This window comes from Mesocricetus auratus, unplaced genomic scaffold, assembly GCF_017639785.1.
Source record: "Mesocricetus auratus isolate SY011 unplaced genomic scaffold, BCM_Maur_2.0 Super-Scaffold_100691, whole genome shotgun sequence".
In the NCBI taxonomy this organism is placed as follows: Eukaryota; Metazoa; Chordata; class Mammalia; order Rodentia; family Cricetidae; genus Mesocricetus; species Mesocricetus auratus.
Window position 1 is genome coordinate 39,307,982 of NW_024429267.1, and position 19,123 is coordinate 39,327,104.

At 45.8% G+C, this 19,123-nt stretch overlaps 1 protein-coding gene and 1 pseudogene across 1 annotated transcript in view; one reads left to right on the forward strand and one right to left on the reverse strand.

Moving 5' to 3' along the window:
* The window catches only part of Pccb (propionyl-CoA carboxylase subunit beta), a 66,594-nt gene extending 50,383 nt beyond the window's left edge, over positions 1–16,211 (reverse strand). Inside the window, exons 1-5 of the mRNA XM_005072016.4 lie at positions 15,996–16,211; positions 13,491–13,610; positions 12,155–12,223; positions 9,007–9,063; positions 5,446–5,559 (exon numbers count right to left, since the gene is read on the reverse strand). Of these exons, the coding sequence (XP_005072073.3) occupies positions 5,446–5,559; positions 9,007–9,063; positions 12,155–12,223; positions 13,491–13,610; positions 15,996–16,205 (570 nt within the window). The 5' untranslated portion in view covers positions 16,206–16,211. The remainder of the gene's footprint in view (positions 1–5,445; positions 5,560–9,006; positions 9,064–12,154; positions 12,224–13,490; positions 13,611–15,995) is intronic.
* Positions 16,212–16,710: 499 nt separating this feature from the next.
* On the forward strand, positions 16,711–18,263 carry LOC101828181 (annotated as a pseudogene).
* Positions 18,264–19,123: the final 860 nt, after the last annotated feature.

Below are 19,123 nucleotides of genomic sequence, written 5' to 3' on the forward strand. Positions count from 1 at the left end.
CCCAGCACTTGGGAGGCAGAGGGAACAGATCTCAGTGAGTTTGAGGCCAGCCTGCTCTACAAAGTAAATTCCAGGACAGCCAGGACTCTTAAACAGAGATACCATGTCATGAAAAAAGAAATTATAAAACAAACAAGCAGAAATTCAAGAGGATAAATAAAATGAAACACTGATTAGACGGCTCTGTGGCAGATTTAATCACAGAAAACAATGAATCGTGGAACCTGAATATAAAACGACTAACAAGTTACCCATGTTCAGGAAATAAAAATATGAACAAAGCCTGAGGGACCTGTGGGAATCCATCATACACCATCACGCATACCACAGGAGCCCAGGGTTCAGTCAAATATGTGAAGAAATATGAACCAAAACTTCCCAGATTTGATGAAAAACACCAATCAATGTTCACATCCAAGCTCAACAAATTCCAAAGAAGGAAGAACTCAAAGACATGCCACTGAGACCCATTACAGTCAAGCTGTGACGCTCCAGCACAGAGGGAGGCGGGAAGCAGGGCAGCTCAGCTCCCCTCGACAAGGTTTCCCAATAAGACAAACGGTCAAGCCCAGAAGGCAGCAGGACATAGTTCAAGTGTTTGAAGAAAAACCTGTCAGCCAACAATTCAATATCCAGCAAAGCCAAACTTCAAGAAAGAATAAGATTTCCAGATAACAAAGGCTGAGGGAGTTCACTGACAGCTGAGATAGATACAAGAAATACACAACATAGTTCTTCAGTCTGAAAGGAAAGACACTAGACAGCTACATGAGGCTGTGAGAAAACAGACATTACTAATATAACTTCCTAGGTAGAGACGAGATAACAATGCTGTGCGTCAGCTGGGACCAGCATTCCTGCAATCTGTAATTGTTTTGCGCATTTGCCTTTTAAATCTCTCAACATAGACATCACATGTAAAGATGTGATCCACCATGATGGAGACATACAGAGCCTAACATCCTTAGTGCTGAAGCTAACATTCTTAAGTAAAGCTAACGTCCTTCCAGTGTTGAAGCTAACGTCCTTACAGTGAAGCTAACGTCCTTACAGTGTTGAAGCTAACGTCCTTCCAGTGTTGAAGCTAACTGCCTTACAGAGTTGAAGCTAACGTCCTTACAGTGAAGCTAACATCCTTACAGTGTTGAAGTTAACTTCCTTACAGTGTTGAAGCTAACGTCCTTCCAGTGTTGAAGCTAACGTCCTTACAGTGTTGAAGCTAACGTCCTTTCACCCCAACCAGTTAAAATGTTGGTTGTAATTTCCCCAAACAACCACGAAGAAAAAGACACTTTAAAATACAGCAAAGCCTCGTAAAAAGAGTTTGGCAATAACCCTTCTGCTTCTATTGTGTGGAATACTTTGGGGAGAATTGCTATTAGCTGTTCTTTGAATTTCTGGTAGAATTCTGCACTGAAGTCATCTAGCCCCGGGCTTTTTTAGGTTGGGAGACTTTTGATGACTGCTTCTATTTCATTAGGGATTATAGATCTATTTAAAGTGCTTATGTGTTCTTGATTTAATTTTGGTAAGTGATATCTATCCAGATAATTGTCCATTTTCTTTAGGTTTTCGAATTTTATGGAGTACAGGTTTTCAAAGTATGAACTGATGATTCTCTGTATTTCCTCAGTGGCTACTGTTATGTCCCCCTTTTCATTTCTGATTTTGTTAATTAGCAAGCTCTCTCGCCGCCTTTTGGTTAGTTTGGATAAAGGTTTGTCTATCTTGTTGATTTTCTTGAAGAACCAACTCTTTGTTTCATTGATTCTTTGTAATGTTTTCCTAATTTCTACTTTATTGATTTCAGTCCTCAATTTGATTATTTCCTAGTGTCTACTCCTCTGGGGTGAGTTTGCTTCTTTTTGTTCTAGAGCTTTCAATTGTGCTGTTAATTCTCTAGTGTGACTATTCTCCAGTTTCCTCATGTGGGCACTTAGTGCTATGAACTTTCCTCTTAGCACTGCTTTCAAAGTGTCCCATAAGTTTGGGTATGTTGTGTCTTCATTCTCACTGAATTCTAGGAAGTCTTTAATTTCTTTTTTATTTCTTTCTTGACCTAGGAATGGTACAATTGCACATTATTCAATTTCTATGAGTTTGTAGGTTTTCTATAATTTGTGTTATTGTGAATTCTAACTATAAAGCATGGTGGTCTGATAAGATACATGATTATTCCAATTTTTTGTACCTCTTGAGGTTTGCTATGTTGCCAAATATGTGGTCAATTTTAGAGAAGGTTCCATGTGGCGCTGAGAAGAAGGTATATTCTTTTGTGTTTGGATGGAATGTTCTAATCCTGTCAAAATGGCTAAAATCAAAAACACCAGTGACAGTTTATGCTGGAGAGGATATGGAGAAAGGGGAACACTGTTCCACTGCTGATGGGAGTGCAAACTCTTTTGTACAGCCACTTTAGAAATCAGTATGGAGATTTCTCAAGAAAATGGGAATCAGTCTACAAGATTCAGCAATCCCACTCTTAGGCATATACCAAAAGATGCACATTCATACAACAAAGACATCTGTTCAAACATGTTCACAGCAGCATTATTTGTCTTAGTCAGAACCTAGAAGTAACCTAGATGCCCCTCAACTGAAGAATGGACGGAGAAAATGTGGTACATTTACACAATGGAGTACCACTCAGCGGAAAAAAAACAATGAATCTTGAAATGGATGAAACTAGAAGAAATCACTCTGAGTGAGATAACCTAGTCACAAAAAGACAAAAATGGTATGTACTCACTCATGTATGGATTTTAGTCATAGAGCAAAGGAGTACCAGCCTATAATCTGTACTGCCAAAGAAACTAGGAAACAAGGAGGATCCTAAGAGAGAAAGACATACATGGTCCCCCAGAAAAGGGGAAAGGGACACCCACAAAAACAGCTGACCTGAACAAGGAGTTGCTCATGGACCCCAGACTGGTAACTGGGAAACCAGTATAGGACTGTTTCAGACCCCCTGAACGAGGATGTCAGTTTGGAGATCTGGTTAATCTATGGGGCCTCTGGTAGTGGATTAGTATTTATCCCTAGTATATGAATGGACTTTGGGAACCCATTCCACATAGAGGGATATTCTCTCAGCCTGACACATGGGGTAGGGCCTAGGCCCTGCTCCAAATGATATGACAGACTTTGAAGATTCCCCCATGGAAGGCCTCACCCTCCTAGGGGAACAGAAAAGGGATGGGATGGGGGCTGATGGGGGGCAGGGGAGAAGGGGAGGGAGAGGGAACTGGGATTGACATGTAAAAGAAGCTTGTTTCTAATTTAAATTTTAAAAAGGGGAAAAATTAGAAAAATAAAATAAAATACGGCGAAGGAGGCTGACGAGATAGTTCAGTAGTTAAGAGAATTGGCTGCTCCTCCAGGGGACCCAAGTTCAACTCCCAGCACCCACAGTTTACAGCCATCTGTGATTCCAGACCTAGAAGAGCCAACATCCTCTTCTGGCCTGCACAGGCACACATGGCAAACACACATGCAGGCAAAACACCCATGTGTACAAAATAAAAATTAAAAGTTACTGCCATGTGTTGGTGGTAACACACGCCCTTTAATCCCAGCACTCAGGAAGCAGAGGCAGGTGGATCTCTGCGTTTGAGGCCAGTCTACAGAGCAAGTTCCAGAACAGCCAGGACTACACAGAGAGGCCTTTCTCATATAAACAAACAAACAAACAAACAAATAGATAATGAAGGTTAAATCTTCTTTGAAAAATAAAATATGGTGAAAATTAAAGTGAACCAAAATAGCCCAACTCAGCTAAATACGAAGGGGGTGGCTATGTCTGGGCATGGTGGCATATGCCTGTAACCTCAGCAGACACTGGAGGGTCTAGAGCCAGGCAAGTGTCAACTACAGAGAAAGACTTGTCTTTCTAAAAGGAGGGCACTGGGGGATGGGGGTGAGTCCAGAAAGAGGTCTCAGGGGGAAAAGGCACTTGTTGCCATGACCCAACTTCCATCCCAGCACCTTTAAAGAAAGAAAATTATATGTTTAACAATTGGATTCATTCCTAGTCAGAAACAAAAGTTAAGGAAAGAAGAAAGGTAAGAGGGGAAGAGTAGGAGATGAGAGGGAAGAGGAGAAGGGATGGGAGGAGAGGGGAGGGGAAGGGAGGGGAAGGAAGGAGGAATAAAAGAAAGAGAAGAGGCGAATGAAGGGGAGGGCAGGGGAGGAGAGAAGACAAGGAGGAGACCAGGGAAAAGGGAAGGAAAGGCAGCTACTAAGGGTGATTGAGGCCACTAGGTAAGGACTATAGATGATAATAGATCAGGGTTAAATCTCCTTTTACAACTATATTCTCATTAATGTTCTCCAAAAATACACAATGAAGGACTTAGAGCTAAAGGAAGCAAAGTATCACCCATTTGCCTCGAATGTTTCAAAATGATGTAATATGCAGATAGGTATTTTTGGAGAGAATGACACGGCAAGTGGGGACAGCACATCTGGCTGAAGGACACAGGACAGATTGTGGACTTTGTCACGTTCCCCAAGAGGTCTGAAATCGCATCACAATCAAGTTATCAGAAATTAACAACACAGACAGAAACAAATGGCAAGGCTCTGTGACAACCAGGGGTTCTAAGAAACCACACCCCAAAGCGTAAATAGGTAGCAGCTGATGTCCTAAAACACAGCCAAACTCAAAACGTGGCCACGGAAGACCTTCCAGGCCTCGTCTGCACTGGCCAAACAACCACGGGGTTAACCACAGAACTCAAGAGGAGAGATTAAAAGGCATGTTTAAGACAGACAAAAGTTGGGTAGCTTCTCAAGAAACATATGTACGCTTACAACTTAGAGTATCTCACACACAAATGTTCTGATGGATCATTAAGGGCAGTGACCAAGGACAGGACATTTGTCATTCTAGAGAGGAAGGAGGATAGCCCTGGGCTGACTGGAAACTGCGTGTGTCTCTTGTCTCTATCAGACTGCCATTCCTGTTTCTGTCATAATACAGGTCATAGACAAACAATGCAAGTATCTAGAATGATGTTCTCCAAGGGTCTCTGATTCAAAGAGATTTCTTCTTTGTATTACTGTTTAAACTTTGTATAATAATCCATAAATAAAAAGAGCACTTTAAAAAATTCCAATTCAAGCAAATCAGTTTGCTTTAACATTTCTTATCGTGTCTCTCTTGCTTTAAAAAAGAGAGAAAGAGAAAAAAAGAAAACATTTCCAAGTACTTTATCCTCATGAGTGACCTTAAACTAACCGTTTATCCAACAATTGGCCCCCTATCAAGGAAAAGGAGCAGGCTCTCGGCCCATCTGGCCTGTCATCCACGCCCCACCCCCATCCCACCCGAGGCGGCAGTGACACTGGAGACACTCAGAGGCAGGATGGGGCAGAGGACAATGCAGAAAGAGAGACAGGCACCGGAACAACTTACAGAAGCCACACTACTAATGAGTTTCTCACCAGGAAGATGTCTGCGTAGCCAGCCAAGGACTCCACCCCCTCCTGGATTCGGGCACCCCCGGAGTCATTCAGCCCGATCACTGGAGCCCCCACCGTGATGGCCTGGTCCATGATCTAAAACGGCATGGAAAATCTCATGAGACACCTGCTCCGGTTACCAAGAACAGCAATGACAGAACGTCTTGTTGTGCCAAGGAGATGGCTTGGTGGGTGAAAGCGTCACCAGACTAAGAGACCACACAGCCTGTGCCCCAACAAGCCAGGCCCAGCCACCCGTCCTCAATGAGCCCATTAAGGGAACCAAATGAATAGTGAAAAGCAGAAAAGGAAGATTTATCAGTGTGACCTCACAAGAAGGACAAAGGGACTCAGGACCCATGCCCCCACCAATGCCATCTTTAAGGGTCCTGGCATGAGGAGGTATGCACAACTGAACAGTCCCGTAAGGTGTGGTCCCTGTCCCCCACGCGTCTCCTGTCTCTCCTACAAGGTCACAGACAGGCTGAGAATTTTCCTTCAGGGGACGAGTTGCTCCTCCGGATGCCTCACGGCTCCTGCCATTTCTCTCCCAGCAGGAGATCCCTGAAGAAGTTTTCATTTCTTGGAGTCCATTCTTTCAACAGTCCAACAGCTGAAGAGGGGAGCATGGTGCCTCTTTAGACTAATGTTCTCAACCTTCTTAACACTGTGACGGCTTAATACCATTCCTCATGCTGTGGTGACTTCCAGCCATAAAATGAGTTAGCTGCTACTTCATTTTGCTACTGTTACGAATCATGTATACATCTGATATGTGACCCACAGGTTGAGAACTGCTGGGTTAGAACATTCATCCAGTCAGACAGGCGAGTCACAAAATCACTTAGCACACAAGCCTGGTGAGACCCAAGTTAGATCCCTAAGAGCCCACTATGTCAGGTAAGAACCAACTCCTAAAAGTTGTGCTATACCTACACACACAGGCCAACACACCTCATACCCATTTGGTGTGTGTGTGTGTGTGTGTGTGTGTGTGTGTGTGTGTGTGTTCTGGAAAACGTTTTCCCTATATTTTTCCAAACAGGAAACAGTACCTTGATTTCAACTCCCATAATGCCTGGATACCTTATGGAAGATAAAGGGCCAGCTACCTAACAAAAGCTACAGTTCTTGCATTGTTAGAGGCTAAGAGGCTCAGAGTGCCATGCCTAGGCTATGACTTTCTTCAGTGGCCACTTTTATTCCCAGTGGCTCCTAAGAAACCATGGGTGGCAGACAGAATGGCACAGAAGTCTGTTTATGAAGGTGCACATTGGCTCATATATTAACCTGAGGCCAGTCCACTGGGACAGATTTTCCTCCCGGGTTAACAGTTCTGACAGCTTCATGGGCAACATCCATAGATAGCTTACAAAGCACATTTACTTCCATCATCTAAAAGTCTCCAAACACCAATGATGCTACATTACTCCTCAGATCGTCTCAACCTAGCAGGGCTATGTCTGGTGACCTTTTCTTATCTGGTTGGCATCTGGGGTTCTGCTTGTATTCATGTTTCTTCATCAGCAGAATTCCATCACAGAGCTGTGAACTCCGTTCTCTGTAGTGTTTTCTAAATACCTTCATGAAGGAGCTTAAGAGATGGCTCAGTGGTTAAATGCACTTACTCTTGCAAAAGACCCCCATAGAGCTCCCAGCATCCACATGGTGACTCACAACTATCTGTAACTCCAGTTCTAAAGAATGCAACACCTGCCAGGCGGTGGCAGAGGCAAGTGGATCTCTGTGAGTTTGAGGCCAGCCTGGTCTACCAGAGCTAGTTCCAGGATAGCCTCCAAAGCCACAGAGAAAGCCTCTCTCAAACCCCCCCCCAAAATAATAATAATGCAACACCCTTTTTTCTGGCCTCTTCAGGCACAAGGCACACATAGTACACAGACATACAGATATGCAAACACATAAAATAAAATAAATACATCCTTAAAAAAAAATACTGTCATACCATCTTTGTCCTGATCTTTATATTTTAGAACCTAGCCTCTGCCTAGATCTAAAATTCTTTTCTTGGGATTCACAGAATCTCAAAGTAGCTGTGAACAGATATGTGATTGTGGTAGTAATTTAAATGTAATTGGCCCCCATAATCTCACAGGGAGTGGCACTATTAGGAGGTGTGGCTTTGTTGGAGGAAGTGTATCACTGTGGGGTGGGCTTTGAGGTTTCCTACGCTTGAAATACCACCCAGTGAGTCAGTCAGCTTCCTGTTGCTTGCAAGAGGCAGGACTCTTAGGTATTCCTCCACCACCATGATGATAATGGATTAAACCTCTGAAAATGTAAGCTGCCATGTCAGTTAAAGGGCTTCTTTAATAAAAGCTGCTGTGGCCATGGTGTCTCCTCACAGCAATAGAAAATCTAAGACAGTGGTCTATGAGCTTGAGTTGGAAACAGTTTACATTTTCACCTGTATTAGCTCTAGCTAATTACCTAACTCTCCTACACTTAAGAATACACACATGTGCCTTTGCCATTAATAGAAACCAAAAGCTTCTGTCACATTAAAGTTGCTGAGATCCAGGAATGTGTTTACTTGAGCCTCCTCTTAATTGCAATAGTTATGATTCACTACTAAATCTCACTATCTAATGCATTAATAAGAACATGTACTACCAGTAATTTCAGATCTAGGCAATCAGTCCAGGTACAAAAATGTAAAGAGCAAGACAAAGATTGTATAGTGGTACATGCCTTATATCCCAGCACGGTGGAAGCAGAGGCAGGGGGATCTCTGAGACCAGTCTGGTCTACAGAGTGAGTTCCAGGTCAGCCAGGGTTGCACAGAGAAACCTTGTCTCAATAATAATAATAATAATAATAATAATAATAACAAGAAGAAGAAGAGGAAGAAGAAGAAGTATAAGTATACAAATTACAATGTTCTTTTGAATGTTTTCCAACCTCAGAGGCTGAGGCCAGAGGAGAATGTCTCCTCTATCACCCCCAATCTTATTTTTTGAGACAGGATCTCTCCTTAACCCAAAGCTCACTGTTTTGACCAAGCCTGCTGGTCAGTAAGCTGTCAGAATCTGACTAATCCCCAAAGCTGAGGTTACAGGCACATGTGACCATGCTTGGCTTTTATGCAAGTGCTTTGGATTTGAACTCGGGTCCTTTTGTTTTCATACCAGATACTCATACCCACTGAGCCATCTCTCCAGCCCTCAAGCCTTGTGATCATAGATGCTATTTTATGGATGGAGAAATGTGACAGTTGCCAGTAGGATGGGTCACACATGTTCTCCCAGCACTTGGGCAGGAGAAGGCAGGAGGACCAGGAGCTAAGATGGGCAGGGGGAAGAGAGGAATAGAACAGAACAAGTGTGGGTTTAGACTTTACCAGGGGCAAGGATAGTCAACAAAAATAGTTTAAGAAAAGGAACTAAGACTCCCTCTAGTCAGTACAACATCTTGTACAAATGTACAATTCCTCATACCCAGCTCAATTCATTACCCCCATAACACTCAGTGTGTGCCGCATAAACTGTGGAAGTACTAGGTTTATTTTCAATATTAAATACTTACTTTGCAGATCTTTTGGGCATGTGCTCCTGACAGACTGCCTCCAAAAACTGTAAAATCCTGAAAAGAAAAACAATTAAACCAGCAAGTAAAACAGAATGACAAGGCAGAGCTCAAGACCCAGCAGGAAGGAACGGGAAACTCGCCATTGTTAAGGGCATTTCAGACACTGAGAAAGACATAAAAAAAAAAGCTGTCATTCATAAATTATTCCCCAGGATAGTTCAGAGAGTTTATGTAAGATCAGGGGCAAAAGACTTAGTCTTTGCTCTACAAAAATGACTCAGAGCTCTGAGGCAATAACTCAGGCAGGATTAACTATTATCAGGTTCCATCAGCGTCAAACAAACACTGCCATTTCCAAGTAGTGTGTTGGGCTCTGAAAATGGAGGAGGAGATGAAAGGCAATCAGCGGCCCGGCCCCACCCCATCCCGGTGTCTCACACCTTCACACTAGGGGTGCCTTATGAGGGTGAAGACAATAGCAGCCACTAGGGAAGGCAGCTACCGGGAAAAGGAACACCTGCAGACGGCAAACAAGGGGGAAGGGGGGGCTAAACCAGGAGTAAACTTGTGTTAGAAGAACTCAAAGAACTTCTCTTTCCTCTACAGAAACCGAGACATCCAGACTCAGTCGCTGGGGTAAAAGAAGGCAAAGGGAAGATGAAAACCACAGTTTAGAAGCCTGGGTTCTGAATGAGCCCTGCTGGCTCCTCCCCCCTCCATAGAGTTTGCTGTCAGCCAGTGACCAAGGGAAGCAGGATACTTCTCTGGAAAAACAGAAATACCCTCCAAAAAACCATCTGGGTTAGTGTCCTGAAGAGCAGAATGAGAAGGCCGGCTCACCACACCCCAAGTCCAGTATGGAGCTCTTTCAAATGCCATCTTCCCCACTGGTTTCCGCAAACCTGGAAAGGCCCCTTCCTCTGTGAGTGCAAAGCATTTGGCAGGACCTTTCTGGCCTGGTCTGTGGTCACCTGTTCTGCCCCATTCCCCCTACAAATAAGACCCTGTCCTCATCAGCTCCATCTCTTCCTCACTCTCATTTACTCCATGAGCAGAGAAGGTGCCCAAAAATATGATGAATTTGAATTTCTATAATGGCTTTGAGTAGTCAGTCAGGCATCATGGCCAGAGAACACAGTAGCTTTCTTTGCCTCCCCCCACCCCCAAACAGGGTTTTTCTCTGTGTAGCACTGACTGTCTTAGAACTCGTAGACCAGAGAACTCACAGAGATCCGCCTGCCTCTGCCTCCAGAGTGCTGGGATTAAAGGCGTGTGCTACAGCCGCCCAGCAGGTCTATCATTTCTATGCTCCCTTCTTCTTTATTAATTTTTGCCCGAGCTCATAAAAATGGAAAGAAGAGTGATCTTCAACCTTTGGCAGACCCAATGGTAGAAAATGTTATGAAACAGCACACAAAATGTCCTGTTCCTACTGCTGCTGTAACACTCAAATTCATGGGCTTAGGATGACATCCTTTTATTCTCACATTCTGTGGTGCAGAAGTTCCCTTCCAGGGGCCTCACTGGGTGACAACTAAGGTCAATGGGTCTGTGACCTCTCAGGCTTCAGGGCCTTGCAGCCTGTTTACCTTTCCTAAGCCTCTAGAGATGGCTCCCATTCCACCTCTCATAGGATTCTGGTCTATTTCCAAAGAACAACACAGCAGGTGGAGTCCTCCTCACACTGCATATCCTGACCTTTCTTCTGGTTTTTATATTTTGGTTTTCTGGAGGTTTTTTTCTTTTTTTGGAGTCAGGGTTTCTCTGCATTACAGTTTGACTGTCCTGGAACCGGCTCTGTAGACCAGGCTGGCCTTGAACTCACGGAGTGCTACCTGCCTCTGCAGCCCAGCTTTTCTTTTCCACTTCAGGACCCTTGTGATTGCACCAGGCCACCCCGGTATCCCAAGCCACACTATCCTAAGGTCAATTGGTCAGAACCTTGATTCTTCTCTACCATGTCAGGTAATACATAGTGTCTGAAGATTAAGATTTGGACATACACTCCTCCACTGCTGGTGGGAGTGCAAACTCGTACAGCCACTTTGGAAATCAGTATGGCAGCTCCTCAGGAAAATGGGAATCAGTCTACCTCAAGATCCAGCAATCCCACTCTTAGGCATATACCCAAAATATGCACACTCATACAACAAGGACATCTGTTCAACCATGTTCATAGTAGCATTGTTTGTAAGAGCCAGAACCTGCAAGCAACCTAGATGCCCCTCAAATGAAGAATGGATGGAGACAATGTAGTACATTTACACAATGGAATACTACTCAGCAGGAAAAAACAATGGAATCTTGAAATTTGCAGGCAAATGGAAGAAACCATCCTGAGTGAAGTAATCCAGTCACAAAAAGACTAACATGGTATGTACTTACTCATATAGGGATTTTAGACATAGAGCAAAGGATTACCAGCCTACAATCCACACCACCAGAGAATCTAGGAAACAAGGAGGACCCTAAGAGAGACATACATGGTTCTCCAGAGAAGGGGAAAGGGACCAGATCTCCTGAGCTAATTGTGAGCATGGAGAGAGGGGAGAAGGAGTTAGGAGGAAGAGAAGGAGAAAAGAGGAGGGGAGAGGAGGACATGAGAGAGCAGGAAGATCGAGAAGAATAGAGGAGAGCAAGAAAAGAGATGCCAGAATAGAGGGAGCACTAGGGAAATGTCCAGAGATCTACAAGGTTGACCCCAATTAACAATCTAAGCAATAGTCGAGAGGCTACCTTAAATGCCCTTCCCCTATAATGAGATTGATGACTACTTATATGGCATCCTAGAGCCTTCATCCAATAGCTGATAGAAGCAGAAGCAGACACCCACAGCTAAACACTGAGCTGAACTCCTGGAATCCAGTTGCAGAGAGGGAGGAGTGATGAGCAAAGGGATCAAGACCAGGCTGAAGAAACTTACAGAAACAGCTGACCTGAACAAGGGGGAGCTCATGGACCCCAGACTGATAGCTGGGAAACCAGCATAGGACTGATCCAGACCCCTGAACGTGGATGTCAGTTTGGAGGTCTGGTTAAGATATGGGGTCTCTGGCAGTGGATCAGTATTTATCCCTAGTACACAGATGGACTTTGGGAGCGCAGGAAATGCAGGAAAGCCTCATTTGCTGGAGTTAGGACATACCTGACTGAAGACATAAACCAATCTCCCATTGATTCGGCCTCGTCCAGTGACCACGCTATCTCCAGGAAACTACCAGAGAAAAGGAAACATAAAGGTCAAAAACCCAAATACTTCTTCGTTGTTGTTGTTTTGTTTGTTTTTCGAGACAGGGTTTCTCTGTGTAACAGCCCTGGCTGTCCTAGAACTCGCTCTGTAGACCAGGCTGGCCTCAAATTCACAGAAATCCACCTGCCTCTGCCTCCCAAGTGCTGGGATTAAAGGTGAGCGCCACCACTACCTGGCCTGAATACTTCTTTATGGTGAAGTTGGCATCATACTTTAATGAAAAACAAATAAAACACAAAATTTTCTAAGGTTTGGTTTAAAGAAGGTTCAAACTAAAAAATCAAAGTGGGGTCTAATCCCCAGCACACCGAACAAATAAAAATTTTAAAGAAAGGTAATGTAACTATGAGGTTCCCAGGGTCACCACTGCACTTACCTTGAGAGGAACTCATAAGGAAACAAAGCAGGGCTGGGCATAGTGGCACATGCCTGGAATCCAGGCAAAACTAAGAAGGGAGAATCACTGCAAGGTCAGGGCCAGCCTGGGCTACACAGAATTCTAGGGCAGCCTGTGTGACAAAGTCGGGCAAACTGAAAAAAATAAACAATAAAAACAGCTAAACATAAGCCAGACAGGGTGGCTCATGCCTTTAATCCTGGCACTTGGAAGGCAAAGGAAGATGGATCTCTGAGTTCGAGGCCAGCCTGGTCTACAGAGCCAATGCTGTTACACAGGGAAACCTTGTCTGGAAAAACAGCAAAGAAAACCCCACCTAAGCCTGGCGTTGGTGGCGCACGCCTTTAATCCCAGCACTCTGGAGGCAGAGGCAGGCGGATCTCTGTGAGTTTGAGGTCAGCCTCCAAAACAATGCAGAGAAACCCTGTCTCGAAAAACCAAAAAGAAAAAAGAAAAAAAAAAAAAAGAAAACCCCACTTAAACACAAGGTTCAAACTTAAGGCGCAACAAAAGCAATGAGCCTGCATTTAGACTAGCGTCTGGTTCTCAGAACCCATCTGAATGATCCTCTCTCTCATGACCCTCCCTCCAAACTTGTCAGTCTGTATGATGAGAAATGGAACCCACAACCAGAGCCTTGGAAACTGGACCTGAGTTACACTGCAGAGAGTATAAATAGCCGCCCACACTCTTCTACAGGCAAAGGTGAAGCTAGGAGAGAACCCGAAGGCCCCTCGGGGCTTCTCTAGTGCAACTGTCCGGCGACTCTTTGCTCTGGGGAAAGAACAGCAAGTCACGGGAAGGACGCGTTCACCCTGGAACAAACAAACATACCTTATTCTTATCAGCAGCCATTCCAAAGTCGGCACATCTGTGTTCCACAAACATGTCACTCTCCACGAAGCTGCCAGGGTCCAATAGGAGACTGATCCGCTCCCTGGCAGTCAGCTTTCCCTACAACAAAAGATCAGTTGGTGATATCATCAGAGACCAAGTTGAGGATGGTAAGATGTCTTAACAGGAAGGTCAGGGGCACAGGTTTTGCCTCTTTGCCCCAATGTAAAAGTCTCCATTCTGTCTGTCCTGCCCAAAGTAGGCAGGGAACAGCAAAGCAAAGAGTGCTGGGGAGTGTTTTGAAGGGAGAGTTTCTCAGGTTGGAGGGCATGTGCTTTAAAGACAGAAAGAATGGCTGGAGAAACAGTTCAGTTAGTTGAGGGCTTGTCCAGGATGTGCAAAAGTTCTGGGTTCGAGTCCCTGTACCACCCAGAAGTATTTTCTTTAGTTTTGAGACGGGGTCGCATGCAGCTCCGGTTGGCCTTGAATTTTCTATGTAAGCCAATGATGACCTTGAACTTCTGATCCCTGTGCTACCTCCCGAGCTCTGAGAAGACAGTGTTCACTACCATTTGCAGTCTGTCTCCCTTCAAACAAACTCCCCAGCACTCTTTGCTTCGCTGTTCCCTGCTATGGGGGGCCTTGGCTCTGCCAACTATGGCGTCTTTAAGCAGAGATTCCCGTTTAGGATAGAAGAGGAGAAAGCCCCTGTGAAGGCAGAGGAGAACCCAAGAGTCCTGGGAGGGGGCTGGCTGAGAGCTGGAGAGGGGTCTGCCTGGTTGAAGCATGCCTTTAACTCTCCAACCCTCAATAAGCCTGCTTTGGTTTCCTCCCTCCTCAACGCTTGATAAAGTCCTTAGCCCACTGTGCCAAGAAAACAACACATACATACAGTAAACAACAAACAACCCTTGAAATTAGTTATTTTAGGAAAGTAGTGAAAGCCAATCAGGTTGTGGAAAACAAATTTACTTTGGGGGAAAGCAACCTAACATCTATGGATACAGATAGTGATAGATTTTTAAATATTCACACTTTCTGTCCAACTTGTAGGAAATCTGTCTTATGGAACTAATGAAAAACTTGCTTAATGAGAGCACAAATCCGCCTCCCAAGTGAATCGGCTGACAGCCGTGGGCCAAGGCTCTTGGAAGGAATTGAGCAACAGGCCCCAAGAGAAGTGGCAGGCTTTCCCAGGAAACTTACTGGACCATTACCAGGATCCCAAGGGAGTGAAGGAGAGCACTGCTCAATACAAACCTTTCAACCGCATTTACATTCCTAAGTGTCAAAAAGGAATTATTGTCCTCAGTCTTTCTCAAATGGTAACTCAGGACATCTGAATCAACATTTGACCTACATTTAAGACCCGACTTTAAACTTTTAATCCCAGCACTCAGCAGAAGCAGGCAGATCTCTGTGAGTTCGAGGCCAGCCTGGTCTAGAGTGAGTTCCAAAACAAATCCAGAGCTGTTGTTACAGAGAAACCTTGCTTCGAAAAACAAAAAACAAAAGTCCCAGCTTTCCGACACTTGAGAGGACTTGTGTGCCCTTCACATGGACCGCTTTCCTTAGGCACCTTCTTGCTAACTCACCCAGCTCTCCAGTCTGGACTCACTCATGAGTCAAGGAAGTCTGGCTTCAGGTCTAGGGTCACCTCCTCCAACTTGCTTCTTCTGTTGCTAACCGGCCTCCCCAGATTCTCTCTGAAATTCAACTGTGATTCTCGCCTGAAAATCTAGGCACTGTGTCTGTGCCTCGGTTGCCCACTCTAACCAGACTGCGGACTAGCGTGTGAGTCTATAGAAAGTCCACCTGCTTCCTACCCAGGAGGTCGACACATGCAGAAACTTTCAAGAGACCGCACTTGACTTTCTCAGCCACGGGAGGCACAAGGTCCCTGCACGCACAGAGACCTCACCCCAGGTTTATGTGAATGTAACCAAGCTATGTCTAATACTACGGGCCTCGGTTTTATTGCTTTCCATCGTGGAAGAAAAAACAAACAAACCTACTACAACTCTTTCAGAATGCACAAGAATAATCGGGTCTTTTTTTAATTGAGAGCCTATTGCCGATTAGTGAAGCAATCTTATTCTAACAAGGTGTGGGAGACATTACTCGGTTTAAGATGATTTGTAGAAACTAACTTTCCCAAAAGTTCATAGCTGCTAAATAAAGCGCTGATGGCGGCCGTCAGATCCATCCATCCATCCATCCATCCATCCATCCATCCATCCATCCATCCATCCATCCATCCATCCATCCATCCATCCATCCATCCAATCAACGCCCACCACCACCTGGGGGGACCTTTCAAAGTATACAGATGCTCATCCTAGTTTTATGACTCCGGAGGGGTCCCTAGTTTCTCCCGGTGAAAGGTCTCGCCGCGCCCCTCCCAGGCACCGCGCCTATTGGCTGAGAGGCCGTGGGCGCCGCGAGCCCGGCGTACTGTGATAGGTCTCGGGCGGAGGGGCGGGACGAGCCGGCGACCCGACTCACTCGCTTGTGCTGCGCGTCGATGCGGCGCTGGCCTCCACCCAGCAGCGCCGCACGGCGCTTGTTGTCGATGCGATCGTTTACTGCGACCGGCTGGCTGCAAAAACTGCGGGTCGTGGTGCGGAGGCCGCTACTGAGAACCCTGAGCCTCGCTCCAGCCGCCAGCGCCCGAACCGCCGCCGCCGCCATTTTTACTTGGCCACTGTGCCACATGGGCCAGCGCACCTGAGGACGCATGCGCGGGAAGTGTAGGCCCTAGTGGGTCTGCGCCTGCGCGTCGTCTCTGAGACTAGCGCTCCAGGCTGCCGCAAGCGTTGTGTTCCAGGCCCAAGGAGGTCCTGCAGGGCTGTGCCAGGAAATACCTGCCTCTCAGATCTGTGCCTGTGTGGCTGCACAGAAGAGGGACTTAATCCCTTGCTCTGCAGTAGCCATCTGGACCCCAGGCTTTGTAGACCCTCTCCCCGCCAAAATGAATAGATAATACGCTTTAACCTGCTTTTACCAAATGCTGTGCCAGATTTTGCTTTTACAACTTAGCTATGCAATCATTTATATCCAGATTTCACAAGCACAAGACGTAGGATTGACCAGGTGGTGGTGGCGCACGCCTTTAATCCCGGCACAGGAGGCAGAGGCAGGCGGATCTCTAGTGATTTCGAGGCCAACCTGGTCTACAAAGCGAGTTCCAGGACAGTCTCCAAAGCTGCACAGAGAAGCCCTGTCTCAAAAAACAAACAAACAAAAAGAAGTAGGCTCGACATGGAACCAAGACTTCAATGTTTTGTGAGGTAGGTATTGGGTCCCGAGTCTTGTGAGAGAGGGACCCAATACGTAGGGAGGGAAGCTGGGGGCACTGCTCGGCTCAGTTGCTAAAACCCTTGCCAGCACGAGTATGAGGACCAAAGATGGGGGTCCCCAAAGTAACGAACGAGTGTACGTAATGAGTTTGCCTAGGTGATATGAGAGATAAGATACTCACAGGAAGCTCATGGACTAGCCAGCCTGGTGTATGCAACAGCAAACGAGACCCAATCCTCACACAAAGGTGACCATCGAGACCCCGGGTTGCCCTGTGACCTACACATGTGCACACCCATGTTGGTGTTTTTAAGTTTGTGACACTTGACACAGAATGGAGATGCAAACTTTTTCAGGGATCATTGCTTTAGGTGTAAGGACCACTGCTCAGTAGTGTTTTGCATTAGGGGAGAGAGGTTGGCCGCAACACTCAATACAACAAAAACAGAATTTATCGGGTTGGAGGTTCGAAGGATGGAAAATTAAGAGGAAACGGTGAGGGTAAGGGAGAATCCACCAAACTTAAGTCGTGCCTTGCTGAAGGCGAGCCAGGGTGCTCAGATGTCAAGTGTCCCGTGGAGGACAGTGGAGGAGGAACCTTCAAATATTGAGGGTGATCACTTATCAAGGGTGGAGGATTATGACTTGGCCAACTTAGCAGGATTCTTGGTAAAACTACCTGGGCATTTGTGGTTGGTGGCAGACGAGGACTGACCACCAGCCATGAAGGCGTCAGGCACCCTTCAGGAGTACAAGGTGGTGGGCACTGCTTGCTCACCCCGAGGTGCCAAAAACCACCATATGCCGAATGCACATTTTCACGCCTAACCATGTGGTGGCCAAGTCCCACTTCTGGTATTTCCTGTCGAAGTTGAAGAAGATGAAGTCATCTGGGGAGATAGTGTATTGTGGACAGGTGTTTGAGAAATCACCACTGCGTGTGAGGAACTTCGGCATCTGGCTGCACTATGACTCCCTCAGGGGCACACACACATGCACTGAGAGTACCAGGACCCGACCACTGCTGGCGCTGTCACACAGTGCTACCGAGACATGGGTGCCTGATATCATGCCCGTGTACCCTCCATCCAGACCATGAAGGTGGAGGAGATTGCAGCGGGCAAGTGCCTCCAGCCGGCTGTCAAGCAGTTCCACGACTCCAAGATCACGTTCCCGTTGCCCCACCGTGTGTTGCCGTACCAGCACGAGCCACACTTCACACCAAGAGGCCTGACGCCTTCTTCTAGACTCAGAGACCCACTGAATAAAACTGGAGAGTTGAGAGAGAAAGAGATGGGGGGGGTAAGGACCCCCGGGAGCCTAGGTCAGTTCTATTCAAGGGAGCTCAGTAGAGCCTGACCAGAGTTTGGTCAAGGAGAGAATCTTGTCAACGCAGCAGTTGTGACATTACTTGGGAGCAAGTAGGAAAAGTAAACTGAAATGCTCAGACTCTGCCCCAGACTTACTGAATCAGAAAATGGGGGCGGGGCTGCCAACCTTCCTTAGAAAGTGACCTTTAGTTAGTTCAGATCTAAAACCTAAGAATCACTGCCCCAGTGCTTTTGAAACTGAACTATTAATGTTTTTCCACTTGTTTACCCAAGTAACTGGCAGGTCTTAAAGGCAAAGTACAAGGTGCACATTCTCATTCTTAGACACACACACACACACACACACACATACACACACTAAAACAAAACCCGCCAAAGTTGATTATTAACCCCTCCTTGATCTAACTCATAGCCAGGACTTTCGTAAAGTTCAAATTCTGGTCTGAGACTTGAAAGCTAATGTCTTTTTTTTTTTCATTTACTTTTTGAGGCATGGTCTGACTTAGGTAGCCCACCTTAGCTTGCCTGGAACCCATGGTATAGACCAGGTTGGCCTGAAACTCACAGAGATCGACCTTACACAGCCTTTCAAGAACTAGGATTAAAGGTATGCACCAACCCACATGGATGAATAACCATTTCTCAGCTATCTGTGTGCCAAGAACTGAACTATGAGAACAAACTGTGTTTCTCATATCAAAGATTGTTTTCCTTAACATACACAGAAGCTCAGTGTGCAAGGCCTGAAGTCTCCTGATTGAGCAAAGATCATCTGCATCTGCCTGACGCCAGTGAAGAGAGCTCTCAGCCCTATACTTAGAACTCTGTTTTAAGGACCTTAACAACCTGAAGAGGTAGACAAGGGGCTGGCTAGCTTTGGGAGAATTTGCTATGTGTTTAAGTACATGTGAGAAGGTAACAAACAGTAATGTAAGAAAAAGAGGCCTGGCATGGTAGCACATACCCTTAATCCCAGCACTCAGGAGAGAGGGGCAGGAGGAT